The sequence below is a fragment of the Mesocricetus auratus genome, unplaced genomic scaffold (genome assembly GCF_017639785.1).
Source record: "Mesocricetus auratus isolate SY011 unplaced genomic scaffold, BCM_Maur_2.0 Super-Scaffold_100004, whole genome shotgun sequence".
NCBI classification, from domain to species: domain Eukaryota; kingdom Metazoa; phylum Chordata; class Mammalia; order Rodentia; family Cricetidae; genus Mesocricetus; species Mesocricetus auratus.
Window position 1 is genome coordinate 2,725,163 of NW_024429189.1, and position 22,305 is coordinate 2,747,467.

At 39.8% G+C, this 22,305-nt stretch overlaps 1 protein-coding gene across 5 annotated transcripts in view; it reads right to left on the minus strand.

The window, feature by feature from the left end:
* Nucleotides 1-22,305, minus strand: part of Setx (senataxin) — a 54,802-nt gene that overhangs the window by 18,597 nt on the left and 13,900 nt on the right. For 4 of the 5 annotated variants that reach the window (XM_040745115.1, XM_040745118.1, XM_040745116.1 and 1 more), the window contains exons 6-18: nucleotides 20,558-20,777; nucleotides 19,763-19,882; nucleotides 19,180-19,351; nucleotides 18,971-19,058; nucleotides 14,515-18,594; nucleotides 13,044-13,143; nucleotides 8,923-9,096; nucleotides 6,250-6,482; nucleotides 5,306-5,473; nucleotides 4,384-4,540; nucleotides 2,152-2,253; nucleotides 1,845-1,960; nucleotides 342-413 (exon numbers count right to left, since the gene is read on the minus strand). In XM_040745115.1, the coding sequence (XP_040601049.1) occupies nucleotides 342-413; nucleotides 1,845-1,960; nucleotides 2,152-2,253; nucleotides 4,384-4,540; nucleotides 5,306-5,473; nucleotides 6,250-6,482; nucleotides 8,923-9,096; nucleotides 13,044-13,143; nucleotides 14,515-18,594; nucleotides 18,971-19,058; nucleotides 19,180-19,351; nucleotides 19,763-19,882; nucleotides 20,558-20,777 (5,802 nt within the window). The remainder of the gene's footprint in view (nucleotides 1-341; nucleotides 414-1,844; nucleotides 1,961-2,151; nucleotides 2,254-4,383; nucleotides 4,541-5,305; nucleotides 5,474-6,249; nucleotides 6,483-8,922; nucleotides 9,097-13,043; nucleotides 13,144-14,514; nucleotides 18,595-18,970; nucleotides 19,059-19,179; nucleotides 19,352-19,762; nucleotides 19,883-20,557; nucleotides 20,778-22,305) is intronic. The other variant, XM_040745117.1, reaches the window with a different exon arrangement.

The window sequence follows — 22,305 nt, forward strand, 5'->3', positions numbered from 1 at the left end:
CTCATGGTAGCAATTATCTATTTGCAGCTGGTGAAAAAAGAAACTGTTTAATACTGACCTATACCTAAGAGAAAAACACTGATGGCTCCACTTTTGCAGGTGCCATTTCCGCGTTAAATATTTTTTAAAACAAAACCTCAGCTGGACGGTGGTGGCACACACCTTTAATCCCAGCACTCCAGAGGCACAGATGGGCAGATCTCTGTGAGTTCCAGGACAGCCAGGGCTACACAGAGAAAACCTGCCTCAAAAAAACAAACAAAAAACAAAACCCTTCAGTCCTTATGTCCTCTCTAAACTGTTTCATAAAGAAAGCAAGATGCTGCAGATAAACTACTTACTTCTTTAATTTTTGAAGCAAGTTCTTGCCTTTCTTTTGCAATTTTGACAATACATCCATCTAATTCTTGCCTCTGAAAACAAATTAGAACATTACCATGAAAACCAAACACTTTAGAAAGCTCTCAGACACTTCACACCTTAGGAGACTGGAAAATATCTTACACATGAACTCACTAAAACAGTGTGCTCTCTTCCCTACCAGACAAGTCCTAACAATCCTCTGTACAGTTAAGGACCGTTGTATCTCCTGTGCTCCATTTTTTGCTTTCTGCCTAGTATCTCAAACCTTGGAGCATCATCTCTCCATTCATGTCTAAAGCGGTTCACACACAACAACCCTGCCAGTGATGAGCACATGATGCAAGCACGGGAAATCATGGCACCAGAGACTAATCAAAGTGTGTCCTAGGAACAGACTCAAGGTATTCTAAGCTAGAGTGGTGGCGTCCAGAAATACTGGCACTTATCCTCTCATGGAAAAGAAATGACTGACATACAAAGAAAAGGAAATCAAAAGGTAGCAAAATGTTAACAACTAGCCGGGCGGTGGTGGCGCACACCTTCAATCCCAGCACTCGGGAGGCAGAGGCAGGCGGATCTCTGTGAGTTTGAGGCCAGCCTGGTCTACAGAACAAGTTCCAGGACAGGCTCCAAAACTACACAGAGAAACCCTGTCTTGAAAAACCAAAAAAAAGTTAACAGCCAAGGCTCTGGATACAACCATACTGACTTGACTTTGAGTATATGAGCCAGTTTTTTTTCGCAACCTAATGATAAATGTTGGGTTTTTTTGGGGGGAGCAGGGGTTCAAGGCAGGGTTTCTCTGTGGCTTTGGAAGCTGTCCTGGAACTCACTCTTATAGACCAGGCTAGCCTCCAACTCAGAGATTCACCTGCCTCTGCCTCCTGAGTGCTGGGATTAAAGGCATGCGCCACTACTGCCCAGCCAGGTAATTTTTATTTTTATTTATGTGTATGGTTGTTTGGCCTGCGTGTATGTTTATATCACATACATGCCAAGAGTCCAAGGAAACCAAAAGAGGGCATCAGATCCTCTGGAACTGGAATTATAGTTGGTTGTGAGCTGCCATGTAGGTGTTGGGAATAAACCTGGGTTCCCTGGAAGAGCAGTCTGTGCTCTTAACCATTGAGCCATCTCTCCAGCCCCTAAAATGTTTTCAGTTACCAACTGAAAAGTGCCTAATAAGTACAATAACTATCTACTTTTATAAATAAATGTTTACTGCAACACAACTGCATCTGTTTGTTTACATTGATCTGGTGAAGCTTCAGAGTCACCATCAAGCAGAGAAGCTGTAACAGACACTGTATATTCTATAAAACATACAGTATTTACTTCACAAAAGAGTTTGCTATAACCCTGACATTAGGCACACTACTTCAGCGTAATTCGTGGACTCATGCCATACCTCAGTAAGAACACCATCACACACCCATTGACTAGCCCATGTCTAGGTTAAGTCTGCAAAGAAATGTCCATACCTGCATCTCCCGCCCCCCTCGACACAGAGCTCGCTGACGAGAAATCTCATCAAGTTGACCATCTAGAAATTCTTTTCTTCTAAGCATGTCTTGAATATGAGAAGGCAAATCTTTTTCTATTATAAATTTCAAAATCACATGTTAATTTTAACAAATTCACACACATACACAAATACAATGAGAAGAAAAACTTCTCAAAGCTATACAAGTCCTGGGATCTCCAAATACCAAATACCAATTATGCCCCCTCATCATTACTTTGCCATACAAAAGGAAGCAGAACACCAATACAAATGCCATCACTTACTCATTCTGTGGCTGACTTGGCTGTCCAAACTAAATTTTAGGACCTCTGTATTAATAGACTTCTCTGGACCCAGTCGTACTAAATTTATATCTCCACAATTTCCTGTTGATAAAAAGACACAAAATTTATCCAGGAAGTGGTGGTGCACATCTTTAATTCCAGCATTAGGGAGGCAGGGGCAAGTGGATGACTGAGTTCAAAGCCAGCCAGAATGAGTTCCAGGACAGCCAGGGCTACACAGAAAAAGGCAGAGGCAAAAACAGAAAGAAAGAAAAGAGAGAGAGAGAGAGAGAGAGAGAGAGGAGAGAGAGAGAAAGAAAGAAGGAAAGAAGGAAGGAAGGAAGGAAGGAAGGAAGGAAGGAAGGAAGGAAGGAAGGAAGGAAGGCCCTTAATTCTATGTTTCCATTAGCAAATACCACTTGAAAATACTAAGGACTGCCAGGAGGTGATGGCACATGCCTTTAATCCCAGCACTTGGGAGGCAGAGGCAGGCGGATCTCTGTGAGTTCGAGGCCAGACTGAACCAACAGCCTCCAAAACAATACAGAGAAACCCTGTCTCGTAAAACCAAAAAAAAACAAAAAAACAAAAAAAAAAAAAAAAAACTAAGGACTATTAGGTGATGAAGCTTGGAAGAAATGGAGCAAGGAAATGTTTCTTAGTTGGCCTGTGTGCAGCTGGAAAAAAAGAAATTTCTTTAGGACTCTGCAACAACACAGGTCTGGGTCATATATGCACTTAGATAAATACACAAAACAAAGGAGACCCAACTGTAAATACAATTATGATTTAAAAAAGCGCCGGGCGTTGGTGGCGCACGCCTTTAATCCCAGCACTCGGGAGGCAGAGGCAGGTGGATCTCTGTGAGTTCGAGACCAGCCTGGACTACCAAGCGAGTTCCAGGACAGCCTCCAAAGCCACAGAGAAACCTTGTCTCGAAAAACCAAAAAAAAAAAAAAAAATTAAAAAAAAAAAAATAAAAAAGCTCAGGAGGCAGAGGCAGGCAAACCTCTTTGTTTGAGGTCCAGTACAGCCAGGGTTATACAGGAAAAAACCCTATTACAATAAATAAACAAACCCAATTCTTGAAAACATTTAACAACTGTCAAAAAGAAGAAAATAAATCACACCAGTAATAAACCAAGACAAATAACAAACTGTGTAAAATAATGTCTTATGACATAAAAAGAATAAGTTGTTTTCATTTATGAGCACTAACTTCAAAGTCCTAAAAATAATATATTAGCAATCAAGCATTGTGTCACAGAATAATGACATTCACAAGATATTATCAGCATGATTTTGCAAAGGCAAAGGGAGAAAAAAAAAGCCTTATCATTTCAACAGACATAAAAGAAAAGCAGAAAATGTATAGTTTATTATCCACTGACAAAACTTTGGGCTCTTAGTTGATTTCTGACTTTACCACAACAACTAATCTGTACTTGAACACACATTTACTGCTGATACCAGGTACAAGTCCATCAACCACAGCACCTGCAGCCATGCCTCCTGGGTGCACATGCAGCTTGCTTTCTTGGATAGTGCTATCCAAATTATGGCTTGAGAGGCAGTCAGTGGACTGCAGGGTCAACTTATAGGTACTAGAAATGCTATTACTTCAAAGAGAACACAAGGATAGACAGAAGACATCTACCCTCACAACCATTAACAAATACATAGCAAAAAGGAAAGAGGTTTGGCTATAAACTGATAATGTATTACATTTTAGGGGAAACAAATACCCTGTATTAGGTACACATATGTAAAAAAAGGAAAAATATATCATCTCTCAGAATACTGACATGCCACAGGTAATTTGCAGTGAAAGGGAAATAAATAGATGATACTATAGCATCTAGGAACCCTCCTCAAAAGACAGTTCATTTGTTCTTTGTCATTTCGCCTCTCCTCATTCTTGGTGATGTGATAGCTAGGTGCAGCAGTTATCCCTCACCAAGAGGTACACTAAGGGATGGAAGGTCACAACACAGTAAGGCTCCAGGACAGAAGGAAGCCAGTTCTCTCAAGACTGCACAGCAGAGACTAGTGCCCATGCTAATGGGCCCCCTAAGCTTTTGAACTGGAAGCAAATATCATGCTTAAGCTAATACACATGGAATTTCTGTTACTTGCAATGGACTCTGATCTTAACTGATAAAAGGCAGTGACATATTCTCAGGGGGAGAAAAATATGAAAAAAATAGTAACAAAAACAAGAGAGTATCATACCCAAAGGATTCTTCTTGTCTTTACATTTTTCTTTGAATTCGAGGATAATTTTCTTCATAAGTTCATCAACAGCTGCATTGGAAGGTGCACACACGAGGACTCGGTTTTGCTTGATTTTGGCATTGAAGTTTTCATTAGAATGGCCCTTCCTCTGGTTCTACGATTTGTCACACAGCAGACAAACAACAATGAGCTCTATTCTTGGAATTCAAATCTTTCTCTGCTTCCAAGAATGCTTGCAAGTTCTCACAATGGCTGAAGTAAAGCATCTGTTCCTCACACAATATGAAAGTTACTATGGCATGTAATGCAGGGGCATACTGCATAGCACTTACATGCACATATGAGAAACAGGAAGAAAAAATAAAACAACAAGCCGAGCAGAGGTGGCACGACTTTTAAATCCCATCACTTGGGAGGTAGAGGCAGGTAGATCTCCAGGACAGTCAGGGATGTTACACAAAGAAACCATGTCTCAAATAACCAAAACAATAATAAAAAAAGATTTCTCTGGCATGAAGTTTATCACAACTGTTTAGATGCTCTATACCTTACCTTTATTTCATCAATACTTAATATTCAGTCCAACCAACATTTAGCTCAAAAATACATTCAAGAAGCTGTAAAGCTGGCTTAGCAGTACAGAGCACCAGTGGCTCTTCCAGAGATCTCAGGTTCGATTCCCAGTGCCCACATCATGGCTCAAACTGTCAGCAGCCCCAGTTCCAGGAGAATCTGTTTTCTTCTGGTCTCTGTAAGTACTGTATGAATACTGCATACAGACACATGTGGGCAAAACACCCATATGTATAAGATTAAAAACAACAGTAATCTTTTAAAATACACAAGTAAAAGGAGAAAGGCACTTTAAGACTCACATGCCTCTTAATTTTGGTCAAGCCAAGTCCAGGGTAACACCTACCTCTGTCAATAAGCGGTACAAGAGACCAACAATGGTTTTGGATTTTCCTGTTCCAGGGGGCCCATGAATCAAACAGATTTTGGCAACAGATGGGGATTGTTTCACCATAGCATATGCTGTTTCTATGGCTTTCTTCTGGTCTTCATTGAAGTCTTTTAAGTAGGTGATCTAAAGAGAAGATGTGTAATGAGTTCTCTCTGTGATGACACATGGGAGAAGTAATGAACAGCATATTTGTTCAACTTCTTCCAGTCTATGTCAAACAAAAGAAGTGTCTAAGAGACTGACCTAAGAAGCCACTCTCACAACTAGAGAAAACCTACTAATCAGTTACTAATTACTAATTAACACCTATAGGCTTCAGTCACTTAAAATTATGGCTTTATTTATGCTTCTTACAAATATGACAGTAAATTTTCTTAAATAAGCTTTTTAGTTTTTCTGATTTTTTTCCATTTAGTCAATTCTCTTCTTAGTGAAGGCCTCTAAAAATATTTCTTTCCTAATACAATGCCACACAGTAGAAAACAGTTTTCATAGCCAGACTTAGTCTAAACTTCAGTTTTTCAATTTGGAAAGCCATAATCCTAACCTCTTTGACTCATTAAACTAACACTCCTTCAAGGTGCAAAATGACCAGATAATGAACAATAAAGTCTAGGTATACAATAAGGGTTTAGAAATACTGGTTCCCTTTTATATGTTTTTGCTAATTTTCTAGACTATATGTACAATTCTTACAGTGAAAAATACAGGTTCATCACTTCATTTACAACAATCCCACAGTTCTCCACCATTGCACAAGCTAACCTACTTGTACACCTTGTAAAACTGACGGGAAATAAACACCACTGTGCACAAGCATACAGGACCATTCAGCAGCTAAAAATATCCTGATAAAAAGTTCTCTCACTTTCCCTGGCTTCATTCAAATCAGCACTCACAATTCTTTCAGATGATGTAGTTAACAGGTCTTTGGTACAGAAATCCATGGGGTTTGGATTTAGAACAGCTCTGGCCAACTGGTTCCGACTGCTCAACAGAGACATGGCTTTCAATTTCCTCTGTGTAGTTACCAAAGAACTGATCACAATACATTTCGTGTATTCATTTAGTCTGGCTGGCAAGTTATCTTGTGTCTGGATGCACAAGGAACACTCAGCTTTTCCACTGCGCACTACAAAGAGGAGAAAAGCAATGCATCAGTATAATGTTATCAACTGAAAAATTTTGTCACAAGTGTTTACAAAGGTTAAAAGGTTAGTCATAACTTGTATTTTACATGATGTATTTAAACAAATCACTTATATTTACTAAATGTAAAATTATTCTCATTTTTTTTTCACAGTTCAGGAGTTGGAAGTGGGTTTTGTGGAGTGAGTTTTATACTTGAATGGCTAGTAGAGAACTGTGTGGGATTGTTGCAAATGAGATGAACCTGTAGTTTTCCCTGTTAAAAACAAACAAAAAAGACAATATTGCTGTCCTGCAGAAAGAACTGCCAAATATGTTGAACAGTAGTGAGTGCTTATGGAGCAGATGGGACGAGGAAGGAATGGGGGACAAGCTGGTCAGTATCTTCCTAACAAGATGATACTGAGATATAAGAAAGCTTTGTCCTTTTGAGAAAAAGAGAGCTACAAAGACTCACCAAGCACAGAGACCTGGAGGTAGAAGTGTGCTGGGAGTATTTCAGATATAGGGAGGCAGAGCTAGTCCAGCTGGAAGGAAAAGCAAGGAGACATGCATTACAAGATCCAGAAAGCAAAATGGGGTGTATTTCTGTGGAGTTCTGGGTAACACAGCAATGACTCAGAATGTTATTCAGTTAGGTAGAAAACCATATGGTGTCTCTGTATAGGTAACAGGCTCTGCCTTATACATTAAAAAATAATCACTTCCCAGCTGGGTGTGGTAGCACACGTCTTTAATCCAGGTCCTGGGGAGACAGAGGCAGGATGATCTCTGTGAGTTTGAGGCTAACTTGAGCTACAAAGAGAGTTCCAGGACAGCTGGGTGCTACACAAAGAAACCTTGCCTAGATAGATACATAGATAGATAGATAGATGGATGGATGGATGGACGGACGGACGGACATGCTTTGGGAATAGTGATAAGCATAATGATGGCTGGATGTAGGATACAATGAACATAAAGAATCAGACAAATCAACGAATTTAATGTGGTTGTGAAAGACACAAAGACCAGAAACGAACACAAAGATTTAAATTATAGCTTTTCAAACACAGAGGTTCAACAGTTTTGAACGGAAAGGATTTTAGGAAAAGAGATAATTGTATATTTGATGATTATAAATTTGGCAAATGCTAATCATTTTCAAGAGCCAAAAGCAAAAATTAAGCCATATATCTCTGCTACAAATCTTCCACACATGTTGTACACAAAGAATCAAGCTAAGCCAGGAGGTGGTGGTATACACCTTTAATCCCAAAACTCAGGAGGCAGAGGCGGGGAATCTCTGAGTTCAAGTCCAGCCTGGTCTACAAAGTGTGTTCCAGGACAGCCAAGGCTACACAGAGAAACAGTGTCTCGAAACAAAAAAAATAATCAAGCTAAATTTGGCACATCAGTTAGAATGCAGCATGGTGGGACACTCAGGAGGATCCATGTTGCCTTGAAAACATGATACAGTAAGGTTGAAGAATCAGGAAACCATCTTCTCTTCATGTAAGTAAGAATACTAGTGTTTCACCTGTCAAACAGCAGACTGACATAAATATGAACTTCACAGTACAACACAACTATGTTTTGAACCATGCATGGTAATACAACCTAAAGCAGCAGCTTCTTATGAGGCTGAGGCAGGAGGATTACTTGAACATCAGAGATCAAAAAAAAAAAAAAAAAACAGTTGGGACAACATAGAGAGGCATACTTTAAAAAAAAAAAAGAAAAAGCTTCAATTCTGGATTGCAAATTAATCTTAGGAAACAATCTTGGCTATATAATATTTTTGAACAATGGATTCCCTTGGTAACACAGAATAATTCTGACCACCTTTGGAAAGCACTACAAATGTGCAGAAAAATAAGACACCTTGCTTTGGCATATGTTCTTAAATTTAAGCTATAGGAGAGAAATCCCTACAATGCAATAGATGGAAGTGATGAACAGACAGTAAATTTCCAAACTCAAGCTATCTTGTAATAAATTGTTTGTTCTTCTAATTAGTAATTAGTCACAAAACTAAGGTTGGAATGTGACTTATTAAAAACAGACACTGGAATTTGATATGTAAAAATGATAGATGGAAGAGGATGGATATTAAAACAAAGCTTGAGGCTAGAGAGATGGTTCAGCAGTTAAGGGCATATACTGCTCCTCCCAAGAACCTGAGCTGGGTTTCTCAGCAGCCATGCTGAGCAGTCATAACTGCCTGTAACTCCAGCTCCAAAGGGATCCAGCAGTCACCTGGCCTCAGCACTCACCTGCACTTGTGTGCACATACCTACATACACATAATGAAAAACACTAAGTGGAAAACAGAAAAGGAATTCTAAATGCTAAGTGATCAACCTGGCATATAACAAAATACAGGGCTAGAGAAGCACAAAGCACAGAAAATGAGATGATTGCCTCACACCTCATTTACTTACTGACTGAAGTACGGCGAAACTTATGAACATAACCACAGTAATAGCCATTTCGATCTTGCATGCCATTCCTGCTCATATCTTTCTTGTCTCTATGTAGTCTCTCAGGAACCAAAAACACCAGATCATTTTCCTTTGGATGAAGCTGTTTAGCTAGCTCAGATTCCTCCAGGTAAACTATGAAACAAAAATCAGCATTTATCAATTCTTAACAGATTTCAAGATCAATTTATAAGCAATTACACCTTTGTACTGAGTTCCAAAGCATAAAAGTCCTGATGGATTGATTCTGTATTGCATATCTATTAAAAAAGGAGATCTAAGCCAATAAAAATTTAAAATATGGATTTTTAGATCCTAACAGTAGCAGCTGTAGTTGCCTACATATGACCAACAAAACATCAAGCCCATTCAAAACTCCAGCACTGAAAGCAGAGGGGCTCTACAGGCCCCACCACTAGCTGACCAGTTACTAGCAGTTGATCGCTGCTAAGGATTACTTTTTGTTTTTTTCCATTTATTTATTTATTTTGCTTTTTTGAGACAGGGTTTCTTTGTCTAACAGCCTTGGCTGTCCTGGAACTCACTCTATAGACCAGAATGGCCTCAAAGTCAGAGATCCCTCTACCTTTGCCTAGAGTAGGTATGTACCACCACTGCCCAGCAAGGTCACTTTTCTTTAGGAGGATGGACATTGACAAGATTCCACAGACCCCAGCAGATGACCCCACATTCAGGCACAGAAATGTAGCGCCAACTGGGCTCAGTGGGCTTAAAAAAACAACAATCAGCTGTGTGGTGGTGGTGGTGGTGGTGGTGGTGGTGGTGGGGCATGCCTTTAAACTCCTCTGTAGAGTTACTTTTTTTTTTTTTTTTTTTTTAGTTTTTCAAAACAGGGTTTCTCTGTGTACCTTTTGGAGCCTGTCCTGAAACTCACTCTGTAGACCAGGCAGGCATCGAACTCTGGCTACCTCTGCCTCCTGAGTGCTGTAGTTAAAGGTGTTTGCCACCACTGTCCAGCAACACGTACCCCTTCCTTTATATCACCTGGGAGTGTCCCAGGACACTGGAGAGGCCTAAGACAAGAGAGGGGGACCCACTCTGTCCTTCCTGGCCTCTCAGCTCACCTTGCTATGTCAGCATCCCTGGAACCAGCCAGTCTTCTCTGGAGCTGGTGCATTGTAAATCAGAATGGCAGCCCCAATCCCTACAGATGGCTCAGGCCCTGACTTCACCTAGCTAGTTCATCTATAGAATTCCAGAAGAGCCAGGCCCTATGATAATGAGGAAATATTAAGCTACACAAAATAGGGATATCCTATGATATTTTATTGTGGGAGAAATCAGCTACGTGAGAAGCCAAGAAAGCCAAAAACCAAAGCTCCACAAGCTGCTCTCGGAACCACAACCAGAACCCAAAGAAAAAGCATCTCCTCCCCCTAGCTCTTTTTTTTTTTTTTTTTTTTTTTTTGGTTTTTCGAGACAGGGTTTCTCTGTATTGTTTTGGAGGCTGTCCTGGAACTCACTCTGTAGACCAGGCTGGCCTCGAACTCACAGAGATCCGCCTGCCTCTGCCTCCCGAGTGCTGGGATTAAAGGCGTGCGCCGCCAACGCCCAGCTCCCCCTAGCTCTTTTATCCCCCATATGTTCTAAGTACAGTGGTCAGTGCTATGAGTGCGTAGATTTCTCGTACAATTCTAGAGAAACCCTGTGTAGAAGAGAGAGAGAGAGAGAGAGAGAGAGAGAGAGAGAGAGAGAGAGAGAGAGAGAGAGAGAGAGAGAGAGAGAGAGAAAGCTAACTAAAAATTATAAAAAGAACCAGGTGGTGATGGTGCTTAATCCCAGTGCTTGGGAGGCAGAGGCAGGCGGATCTGTTTGAGGCCAGTCTGGTCTACAGAGCAAGTCCCAGGACAGCCAAAGTTACAAAGAGAGTCCCTGTTTCAAAAAATAAACAATGAATAAAATTATGAAAGGGGACTAACTGAAGAGATGGCTCAATGGTTACTTAGCTGCTCTTCCAGAGGACCTGGGTTCAATTCCCAGTACCTACATGTCTCACAAAGACATTTAACTCACTTTCAAAAATCCAACTGTAATTGTTCATTACAGTATTCTATAAAATATGAACAACAAAGAAATAAAAATGTTGCAGAATATTTACTATGTAAAGATGTGTTGCATTTGTTTAATTATATAAAGATGTGTTTTACCTTGCCTGCAAGGTAAGAGGTATAGGTGGTATTTCTGGGCAGGGAGAGTAAGTAGAAGAATTTAGGCTTGGGGGCAGGGTAGAAAAGAGACACTTGGGAGACACCAGGGTCCAGACAGACAGACACAGAGGAAACAGGAAAAGCAGGATATACAGAATGCCTCTCCCTCCCAAATGCAGGAATTAGAGATATGTGTTACTACACCTGACCAAGACAGAAGACCTTAAAAGCCATCAATGGCATTTCAAACAAGGGAGAAATGATAATTGTAAATGAGCACAGAGGTAGGTGAATCTCTCTGAGTTTAAAACCAACTTAGTCTATACAGTTAGTTCTAGTCAGGGCTACATGGGAAGACCAAGTTCAAAACACACACACACACACACACACACACACACACACACTGAAATATTTGGGGTTGAGAAAACTATCATGAACAAGAAATTTCCTCAAATTCATGTCAGAACTATAGCTCAGTGGTAGAAGGCAAAGGCCCTAAATTCTAATCCCAGAACACAAAACAAACAAACAAGCAGGAAAGAAAGAGACACTACACAGGTTGTCAATTACAGAGGGAAACAGTAACTTCACAGGAGACATTAATCAACCAAGGGATCAAAATCAATGTCCACCAAAAAAAGTCATCCTTCTGCTCTATTTTTACCAAAAGCACAAAACCTCAAGTCTAAGGTAACATCTGGGAAAAACAAAGGAGGTGTTCTACAAACTGAGTAATATTCTTTAGGCATCAAAGACACAGGCTAAGAAACTAGCTATCCTAGAATACTGGGGATTCAGAAGATAGCATAACTACTGCTGTTTGGACTCTAGATCCCAGAACAGAAAAGACATTAGTGAGACAATCACTATGATATAAATGATTCTCATATTCAGTATTATAGCAATTAATCCCTGGTTTCATCACTGTCCATGTATGCAAGATGTTAACATGTAAGGTTTGCTGGAAATTGTATGTGGACTCTACTGTAAGTTTTATAACCCTTTAAACTCTAAAGTTGTATGAAAATAAGAAGTGAGTTCTTCCAACTCAAATGCCAGGGTTCATCGCCTTATGTCACTCTATTAACCCTCCTCCCATGAAAGCCATTTTCTTTTTTTTTTTTTGGTTTTTACAAGACAGGGTTTCTCTGTATTGTTTTGGAGGCTATCGGTCCAGCCCAGCCTCGAACTCACAGAGATCTACCTGCCTCTGCCTCCCGAGTGCTGGGATTAAAGGCGTGCGCCACCACCGCCCGGCCGAAAGCCATTTTCTAACAATACCAATATACTCCTATGTTTGCTCTACTCACAATACACAGAGTTCAAGAACTACTAAGCCAGTTCTACCATAAATGTGGATTATACTATATATTTGGTGCAAAAGAAGGCCACTTATTTCTACTATATTTTACTTTTATTGTTCCTCTTTGCTAATTTAATAGTATAAAAGTCAAGTGTGCTGCATGTAGTAGCATGTACCTTAAATCCTAGCACTCAGGAGGCAGAAGCAAGCAAATCTTTGTGAATCTCAGGCCAACCTGGTTGACTACCGAGTTTCAGGCCAATCAGGGTGATATAGCAAAAAACAAAGACAAAAGTCATGTGTATATGTTCTCTGTATCATGTATACATGCACTAAAATTATAAAGCCTGTTTAACTGAACTTCTGAGCATTTCTTTTTATTTCAAATAATGTTTTCTGCCTTAACGTCTCATCATAACAAAGCTAAATGAGATGAATTTACATGACTATGTTCATCTGACCAATGGTTGCTGCCAGCCTGTCTGCAGTACTGCTGGGGGCCGTTAAGTGCTTGTACACTTGGTTACCTTACCAATCCCTGGCATCTATTTCTTCATAAGTAGAAATTTCCAATGATCACACCATATATTCCAAGTTGCATATGAACTTACTTATAAACTCCCAGTATTTTTTATAGTCAGCTGGAAATTTTCGTAAATGCAAATGATAGAAATTCTGTTTATTTGGAGAGTTGAACCATTCCTGTGCCACCTACACAAAGCAAAAAGAAAGAAAGAACATGCTGAAAGCCACTTCACACAGCAAACTGAGCTACATGGGAAATAGAACAGAATCCCAAATGAAAGCCTAAAAAAATCAGTTTGTGTGGTTTAATGAAATTGTTTAAAACTGACCTGTTCAATTCAATCATTAGCCACATTTAGTTGTAATTGTTAATTGAACTTCTAAAGACTAAAAATACAGCCGGGTGTTGGTGGCGCACGCCTTTAATCCCAGCACTCGGGAGGCAGAGGCAGGCGGATCTCTGTGAGTTCGAGGCCAGCCTGGTCTACAGAGTGAGTTCCAGGACAGCCTCCAAAACAATACAGAGAAACCCTGTCTCGAAAAACCAAAAAAAAAAAAAAAAAAAAAAAAAAGACTAAAAATACTATTCCTAGGGTTGAAATAGACAGTTTTTCATGTTCAGTGATCACCTATAGCCCTGATAATGATCACTGCAGAAGTATCAGCTGCTGCTAGATCTTGCTGGAAGCAAATACTTCACAATGAGACCATTTGTCCAACATTTTCTCAATCTCTGGGAATTTGCACAAGCATTGTTCCTGTCAGTTTCTATATACCTACCAGTCTTCCAAAGTCTCAAGTCAAACTCAGAAGTATATGCAATCTTTGGCAATCCTAAGCCCAAATTTACAAAAGAAACTGCTAGTATAAAAGGCTTACACTTTAAAAAAATCACTTTCAGGACCTTAAGAAGAGTTTTATTTTATAGTAAAATTTTTACTTAAGTAGCTAAATTGCAACTGCCCTTCAATTCCTCGAATATTGTTCATCAGTGAGTCCTGGTGCTGAACTGCTTCTGCCCAAGGTCAACCAAATAGTCACTCCTCAGAGAAGTGACAGCCCACTCTCGCACTATCCATCACTTCTGGCTAGAAACATGCGCTTTCCTGCCACGTGCTGCTCCAGCCCAGAAATGAGGGAAGAGGCAAACTCAAGAGGCTCTTCCCCACTCCTGGAGAGTAGACATTACTCAAGAGTCATCTTTTCAATTTCCCCTAGTAAGTCATATATTCTAAAATTTATCTATAGCCTTTCCATCTCAATTACTACCCAAACAAAGCCACCATTATTCTCTCCCCAAGTTGCCGGAACCACCTGTAACTGGTCTACTGGATCCTAAGCCCTTCTAGCACTCGTTCTCTACTCAACAACCAAGGTTGTGTGAGAAATAAACTAGTGTGCATCATTACTCCCTGGTCTAAATACTGACCAACTCAAAGCCCTCCCATATCTTTTCACTCAAGTACAGATTCAAACAGAAGTTTATGGAACTATATGCTCATGAGCATTTCTCTAATCTTTACCTACGAAAGGGGCAAAGAATTAAAGCATACTTACTGTTTCAAAAGCATTCAATATAATCAAAGGAAGAAAAACATTAAAATACTCTGCACAATCTTGAAATCTGACGGGCACGGGTCTTGAGATAGATTGAGAGAGACTTGTTGGGGCGCCACATTTATCAAAGTTCAAAAACATTTGGTATTTCCATTTTAAGACCTCTTTAATGAAGGTGTCAAAGATAGACTGTGATGGCAAGTGAATGTTCACTGAAGAGGAAGCTGTCACAGGCTTGCTGTCACTAAGTGTAAGCTTGTAACTCTGTTTATTGGAACTGCTCGGAGTCTGAAAATTGAAAATATTGCATAAACTTTTCACCTCAGCCACTGGCTTCGACACTACGGAAGAGGGTGGTGTCACCTTCAAATTAGGCTGTACCCCACTTGACTTATTTTTTAGTGCTGACTGAAGAATGGTACTTTCCAAAGACTTGGAAAGATTGGCAGTTCGTGAAGCACTGCTTGAGCTAAATATCTTGGTAGTAGTAGGTCTCAAGGACCTGGCAACAGAAAGAGGTAAGCCAGGTTTACGAAACACATCATCATCTGCAGCTTTAGCTTCAGAGTGTCTTGGGCAGAATTCACTCTGGTTCTTTGTAGTTTCAACACAGTCTTTATACTTACATTTTGTGACACTCAAAGACTCCAGCTGAGGCTGACTTACAGAATCCTCTCTCTGAATAGCATCTTTATGAGTCACTACAATCGGTTTATTATTTTCCATCTGTGAGCACAGATCCATATCTTGAGGATCATGCTGTGTTAGGAATAAATTGTCATCATCTGTATCGCTACTGGATTCTGGTTCTGCAGCTTTCACAGCTGCCACCTCCGCAACTGGCAGTGTGGGACCATCTTCACCCACAGGGTCCTCTGAAGCCAATAACATCACATCTGTTGGCACTCCTCCACTTAACACTCTAGACTCACACTGGTTCACAAGAGAAGCTATATCAGTCACCCGAGGGTCGGAAATGGCTTCTGCCACTTCTGGTTTGGAAGGTATGCATTTTGCTAATTGCTTTTCATTACTGTTGGCAGGTAGCTCACTTCCTCTATGATTATCTGGCCCATCAGAGTCAGTTACAGGTACATAAGAATCCTGTACTGTGCATGGCACTGTTCTCGAAATATCAGTATTTTTGTAATCAAGGTCTCGTTTTTTATGTGATCTGGATCTCATGAGCCTTTGAAACTGAAGATCCTGACTTGTTAGCAGCTTCTTATTTTTGATGGAAAGAGTCTGAGGAGCAATTAGTTTAGTCTTTTTGGGGGCATTGACTACTCCAACAGTCTTACCATGGTCACGTAATTGGACTATACACTCCAGAGACCTCTGGGACAACTCAAATGCCTTCCGAGGAGCTTTTTTCAGACCAAGTTTTTCAACTGTTGAAGTTGGCTCTGGACACTGACGATATTTCTTTGGTGGCACAATAGCAGGAGATGTTCTACAACTGATGTAACATGAACTCTTTGTCTGTCCTCTCTTGGTTTCTGAATGCGTTTTCTTAGTAGCCTTAGAAGCTGGAACTTTCCTAACAGGTTTTGAGTGAGTACGAGGTTTTGTAGACTTGATCGGTGAAACTGTAGAATCTCTCTCAACATTTGAACTGGAAGCTGATATCCGTGTGTCTATTCCAGCAAGATCTCTGTCATCAGCCAATTGCTCAGGTCTGACAGAAGATGAAGGTCTTTGGGGATCTTCAGCTGTAACTCTGTCACATCGTTTTCTCTTACGTTTTTTTTCTTCAATTTTACAAAATTCCTCAGCAGAAACACTGTGTGGTTCTGCATGCTCTTCAGCATCCTCTGCTTCATTTCTAGCAACTTCTTCAGACACAGAGTCTGCACCACAACCCAAATTATTGATTGTACTATCAGCTACATGAGTTACACAGCTTTTTCCTTCCTCTTGAAAGAAGTTCTTGATGTCTACGTTATGATCTTGCCAAACTGAATACACTTCAGAAGAACTTTCAAACTCAAAAACCTGAGATTCAGAGTCCTCAAATTCAACAGGGCACTTTGCCTCTTCCTTTATAAGTTTCCTTTCCACACCAGTGTTAATTACCAAACCATGCTGCTCTGGACATTCTTGCCCTGTGCACACTTTGCCCTGCTTGGTGTATTTCTCAATACCATGACTTCTTTCATCATCATCTTCATCAGAATCTGAAATAACAATAACCTGCCCATGGCAGGTGTCAGCAGTGTTTTGGTTAACTGTCAAACATCTTCTATCATCTTTTCTTTTTAGCTGGGATGAATTTTTACTTGAACCTGTTGGAAATTGAATAACAGTGCTTTGAGCTATTAAAGCTTTGTTACAGAAGTCCATTTGAGAACCTGTTACCAAAGGCTTGCTACTGCCATGAGGTACCTGTCCTTTTACCAAGTTAGAAGTCAGCACTGTACTCTTTCTCATTTCCTTATCTCTGGATTCAACAACCTTCACGGGACCCTCACATGAAGTTTTCTTTACAAATGTATTGGTAACTTCTGTAAATGATAGCAAATCATCAGTAGCATGGTGTTCCTGGATTTGACACTTGTTTTCATCAGAATTGAATGACTCCTCACTTTTTAACTCTTTATTTTTTAACAATGAACTGTTTTCAGAATTTTGCTCTGTGTGTTCATCATCCAAAACAGAGTCTGAAGACACATCATGTGTGATAGCATCTTCCTTTAGAACTCCTCTATCTTTTCCTGAACAGTTCTCAAGTTCAGACATAGCTGTATTTTCCTCTAGATTGATAGTGTTATTGATCAAAGTACTTTTCCTGTGTTGCTGCTTTATGACATGTGATAACCTTGCACAAATTTCATCTTTCTGTGCTTTAGACTTTGGCTTTGAGTTTTTACCAACAGTGTCATCCTTTAATGAGACATCTTCATTTGATGTAGATACTTTTCCCAGAGAATCAGTGTTAGAATCAGTCAATGAACGTGTTGATATTATTACTCCTCTGTCACATCCCCATTCTGGGACATTTCTTAAAGTATTATTCTGTGGTGTACATGAAGAGTTTTCTTTTACAGACTTCTCTGTACTTATTTTAACTTGCTCTTGAGCATTTCCAGAAAAAAAAGCCTCACTCTCCTGCTTCAAGCATAGTTCAGCTGGAAGAGGCTCCTCTTCTTCGAGATTCAAATCAATGTAGTGCTGTTTGACACCCACCTCTTCTGTATTATCTGCGTTAATCAGTACTTGATTGCTATCATCTTTCATTGGTTCTTTAGAATATGTGGGGCTGTAATTTTCCAGGCAATAAATGTCCTTTTTAGGCTTCCTATCTATTTGTTCACTTTCTTCTTTAAAAGATGGAAGAGTTTTACATGCAGAAGTCAGATCCCCAAAAGTGCTATATTGGGGCATTTTTGATTTTATGTTTCTAATTATTTGTTTCAAGCACATTTGTAACTCATGGGTTTCTTGGGCAGTCAACTGCCAACCCAGAGATAAATTTCCTCGAAGGAATAAGTTAAGTTTATCCCAAAATCGTTTACAAAGTGTTTGCTGACCAAGCTGATAACCTTCTTTTAGGAGACCCCTAATCAACTGAACACAAGCAAGCTGGACAGAGTTTGAGGGCACTGAATGCAACGCCAATGATGATATTATTGCTGCTCCCTTTGGGGTACTTCCAGGTGACTTTTCAGAACTCCGTGCAAATGCAGTAGTAGGAAGCTTCGCACACTTCACAACAGCGTCTACCCATTGCTGAGAACTCACCCATAGCAGGTGTAAACACTTTTTATTTCTATGCAGTTCAATCACGGATATTAAAATCAGAATAAAAAATTCAGTGACTTTGTCACACACAGCATTTGTCTGGTTGAGGACATCTTTGACTTCAGAGTACAGATGATGAATAACTTCTACAATGTAAGCTACACCCAAATCCTTAAGATCCATGAGTGACTGAACAAAAGGTATGAACCACAGAAAGGTACTGTTATGAACACGCATATCTTGACCAATATCGGACTGAAGCACATTGGCTAATGTTTCCATTTCTTCATACATGTTAGGACAATAATCTGGACAAATGGCTGATCTCCACCCTGAATCCTAAAATGAAAAAATAATCGTCATTCAGATAAGCAAGTGTCATGGTAATTAACTGTAGAAAAGGAATACACTCTGCAGCTTTACTCTCCTGGGCTACTATATATGTAACTTGAATTATAAAACTGTTTTAAAAAATCCAAAATCATACCTTCACATACTTCAGCTTTCCTATCATCTGGCTTGATTACTACTACTTTTACCAAAGTATTTCACTGTGGTAAAAAGTACATGTTCCCCATGTGAAATGTATCAGTCCCACCAGAGAGCCTTTATAGAATAGTGGATTCATACTAGCTACACATCACAGAGTCAGCACTCAGTCACTAACAAAACACTGTCTCTACAGTGTCATTTCAACTTTTAAAATGTTATATACCTTTTTAGTCTTTTCAGGATTATAGTTATAGACAATCTGGCTGCATGTCACCATATCATCAAAATGTGGCTCCGGTTCTAACTTGGTCCTTAAATATCAAGAATAAATAGAAGTTACTGAAATGAAGGTTGAAAGAAAAAGAGGAAAAAAGGTCTCCTTTGGTAAATCAATTACAATGTGTTATTTTTAAATTCTGACATATAACCAACCTTATAGAGCTGTTCCGTATATTTTGGATCTCTCTGTTGTAGCTCACATTGTTAATGATGGTTTGAAATGCTTCAATAGGGTCAATAAGTTGACCCCACACCTTAGATCCAAGGCGATCCAGAATCACCATGAAACAGTGTAATGCTGGCCAGAAAGGATTCATGCTGTCATCTAAAAGAAAATGCAGCAATTTCTAAAATGAAGTCTAAAGGGGTCCTTAGCAATTTAAAGTCTTAAATCTGTAACCTAACTACATTAAGTCCTGGTCCATACTTCCTCAACATGCCTGAGGCCCTAAGTTTTTCCTCCACACTCTTACAACCCTAGCTTGCAGTGACACCAACCCCTCTGTTCCCCCTCCGAGACACACACACCACTCTGAGACAGGGTTTCTCTGTGTAACAGGCTATCCTGGAACTCACTCTGTACACCAAGCTGCCTCCAACTCACAAAGATCCAACTGCCTCTGCCTCCCAAGTGCTAGAATTAAAAAGTTTGTGCTGCCACCACCACCAGGCAGTTGCCAACATTTTTAAAAAGTACACCATCATAGTATTCAAAAGCATTTAGCAAGTATATTACCATCTGATTGCCTCTCCATGGTGTGAAGGATTGATTGCATAAAATCATTTTGTTTATCTGAGCCCAATAACAGTGAATCCATGGCTTGCTCCTCAAGAATAGTCAGCAACATGCAAATACCTGTAAAATTATTTCAGTTTACTAAGCAGATGAAATAATAAGACTATGCTAAATTTTTCTAAGCAGACAGAAAGAAAGCAAGGCAGAAAGTCAAAGCAGAACAGAATCCAGCTCCCATCTGCCTGCCCTGCTTCACGCATCACCCCTCAATAATAGAGCTGGACACCTTTTCTAGTGTAAAACAGGTAGTTGGTGCTAGGCAGGGTAGAAGATGATTTCGAACACTACTACCACACAACTTGTAATTCACAAAACCTAAGAAGCCACAAACATTCACATGTGCTGTATACAGGTCACATACCACTAAAAAGAAAACCGCTACCGAACTACAACACATAACTTTAAAGGACTCAATTAATGAAATAGTGATTTACAAGCAATGATAGCTTCTCTCACCACCTGAAAATATTTACACCATTAAAAAAAAAAAAAAGAGGTAATCACCATCACATGGACATTTCTACTTCAAAAGATTCACTTGCCAGGGTTTGAAAATATACCTGTTTGGAAGGTATCTAGAATAAATAATGTTTAATGATATATAAAATAGTTACGATAATTTAGCAAGGGAACAAGTACTGGGAACCAAGAAATCTTGTAATAAGGAAATTGCTCAGAGATTGCTCTGTGCTCAGAACACTAGGGAAGACATATCTGTGTAGGAACAATACTCACCTAGCCAGTAGTTTTTGTAGTTGGTAGTATCATACATGTGTGCAGGCAGAAGGATCAGTTTGCCTTTTTCAAGCACAGAAGACGTGTAAATGTCTGGGCTTTCCAAAAGCCCCAACTCAATGACTTTAAAAAGGCAAGTTAAAACTTCCTGTAAGTCGTAATAGTCATCCCTGTCCACTTTCCCTAGGTTTCTTGCAGTCAGAATAGCCCATCGCCGAATCTAAATAATAATTATAAGTATTATAAGTAACATTGTATGTTCATTAATTAATTCAATGAACAATGATCTACACTGAGGAACATAAGATATAATACAGATTTCAGAAGACATCAAAAGATTATAACTGCAATGTATGAACCTTCTTTGATCCTGATTCAAATAATGAAACAATTATTTTCATTCATTAAACACTAGAAGGAATCCATCCTGTGTACCTTTTTTTATTTATGTTAAGTATTTGGTAATTCTTTTTCCATCCACCCCATCAATTTTGTATGTTCCCTTATGCTTTATTTTAGGTATGTCTATTAGAAGCAATCTATTTAGACTTCTGTAAGACAATTTTTTTTGGGGGGGTGCATTCAAGACAAGGTTTCTCTGTGTAGCTTTGGCTGTACTGGAACTCACTCTGTTGACCCAGTTAGCCTAGAACTCACAGAGATCTGCCTGCCCCTGCCTCCTAACTCCTGGGATTAAAGGTGTGCACCACTATGCCCAGCAGTATGCTCTTTCTTTGCTGGAGGTTTAAAAAACATCTTTTCTTGCCATATCTTGGCAGAACAGATTTTCTCAGTGATTGCCTTAAGAATGACTCCATCTTCCAGGTGATGGCAGCACACGCCTTTAATACCAGTGTTCGGGAAGCAGAGGAAGGCAGATCTCTTTGAGTTCAAAACCAGCCTGGTCTACAGAGTGACAGCCAAGGTTACAGAGAGAACCCCTGTCTCAAAAAACCAAAAACTGACTCCACTAAAAACCCTGTCTCAAAAGTGGGAAAAAGTGACTCCATTCTAAATGCTAGTGTGCATGGAACTGTATATGTGTGTAGGCTACCTCACTTCATGGTAGGCTATGTCCCATTTCCTTGCTTACGGGTAATCTGTTTATTCTTAATTTGATGTTTTTCTTCATCTCTAGCACCTACAAACTTTTCTTGTACTGCCTATCCCCTATAATTCCACCCCCTTCAATCTTATTAGCAAAATTAGTATTTCAAATGACATTTCCATGTATTTAGCAACTAAGCAAGGAAAGCAAGAACGTTCATTAGTTCAGTTTAACACTATGCTGGTTAATTTTGTCAACTTGACACAAACATGGATATATCTGGAAAGAGGGACTCTTAATTTTAAAAAGGCTGGCCTGTAGGTAAATCGAAAGGGTACTGTCTTAATGATTGAAATGGGAGGACCTAGCCCAATAAGGATGGTGTCTCTTATCCCCTGGGCAGATAGATGGTCCTGGGTTATACAAGAAAATAGGCTGAGCAAGCCAGTAAGCAACATTCCTTCATGGTATCTACTTCAGTTCCTACCTCCAGGTTCCTGTCTTGAGTTCCTGCCCTGATTTCCTTTGCTGAACTACAATGTGATAGTATATGATGAAATAAAACCTTTCCTTCCAAAGTTGCTTTGGTCACTGTTTTATCACAGCACCAGAAACCCTGACTATGGCAGAAACGTTGGGGGGAGGGGGATCAAGCTACTTCCCCCCACCCCCTGTTTTTTTGAGACAGGGTTTCTCTGTG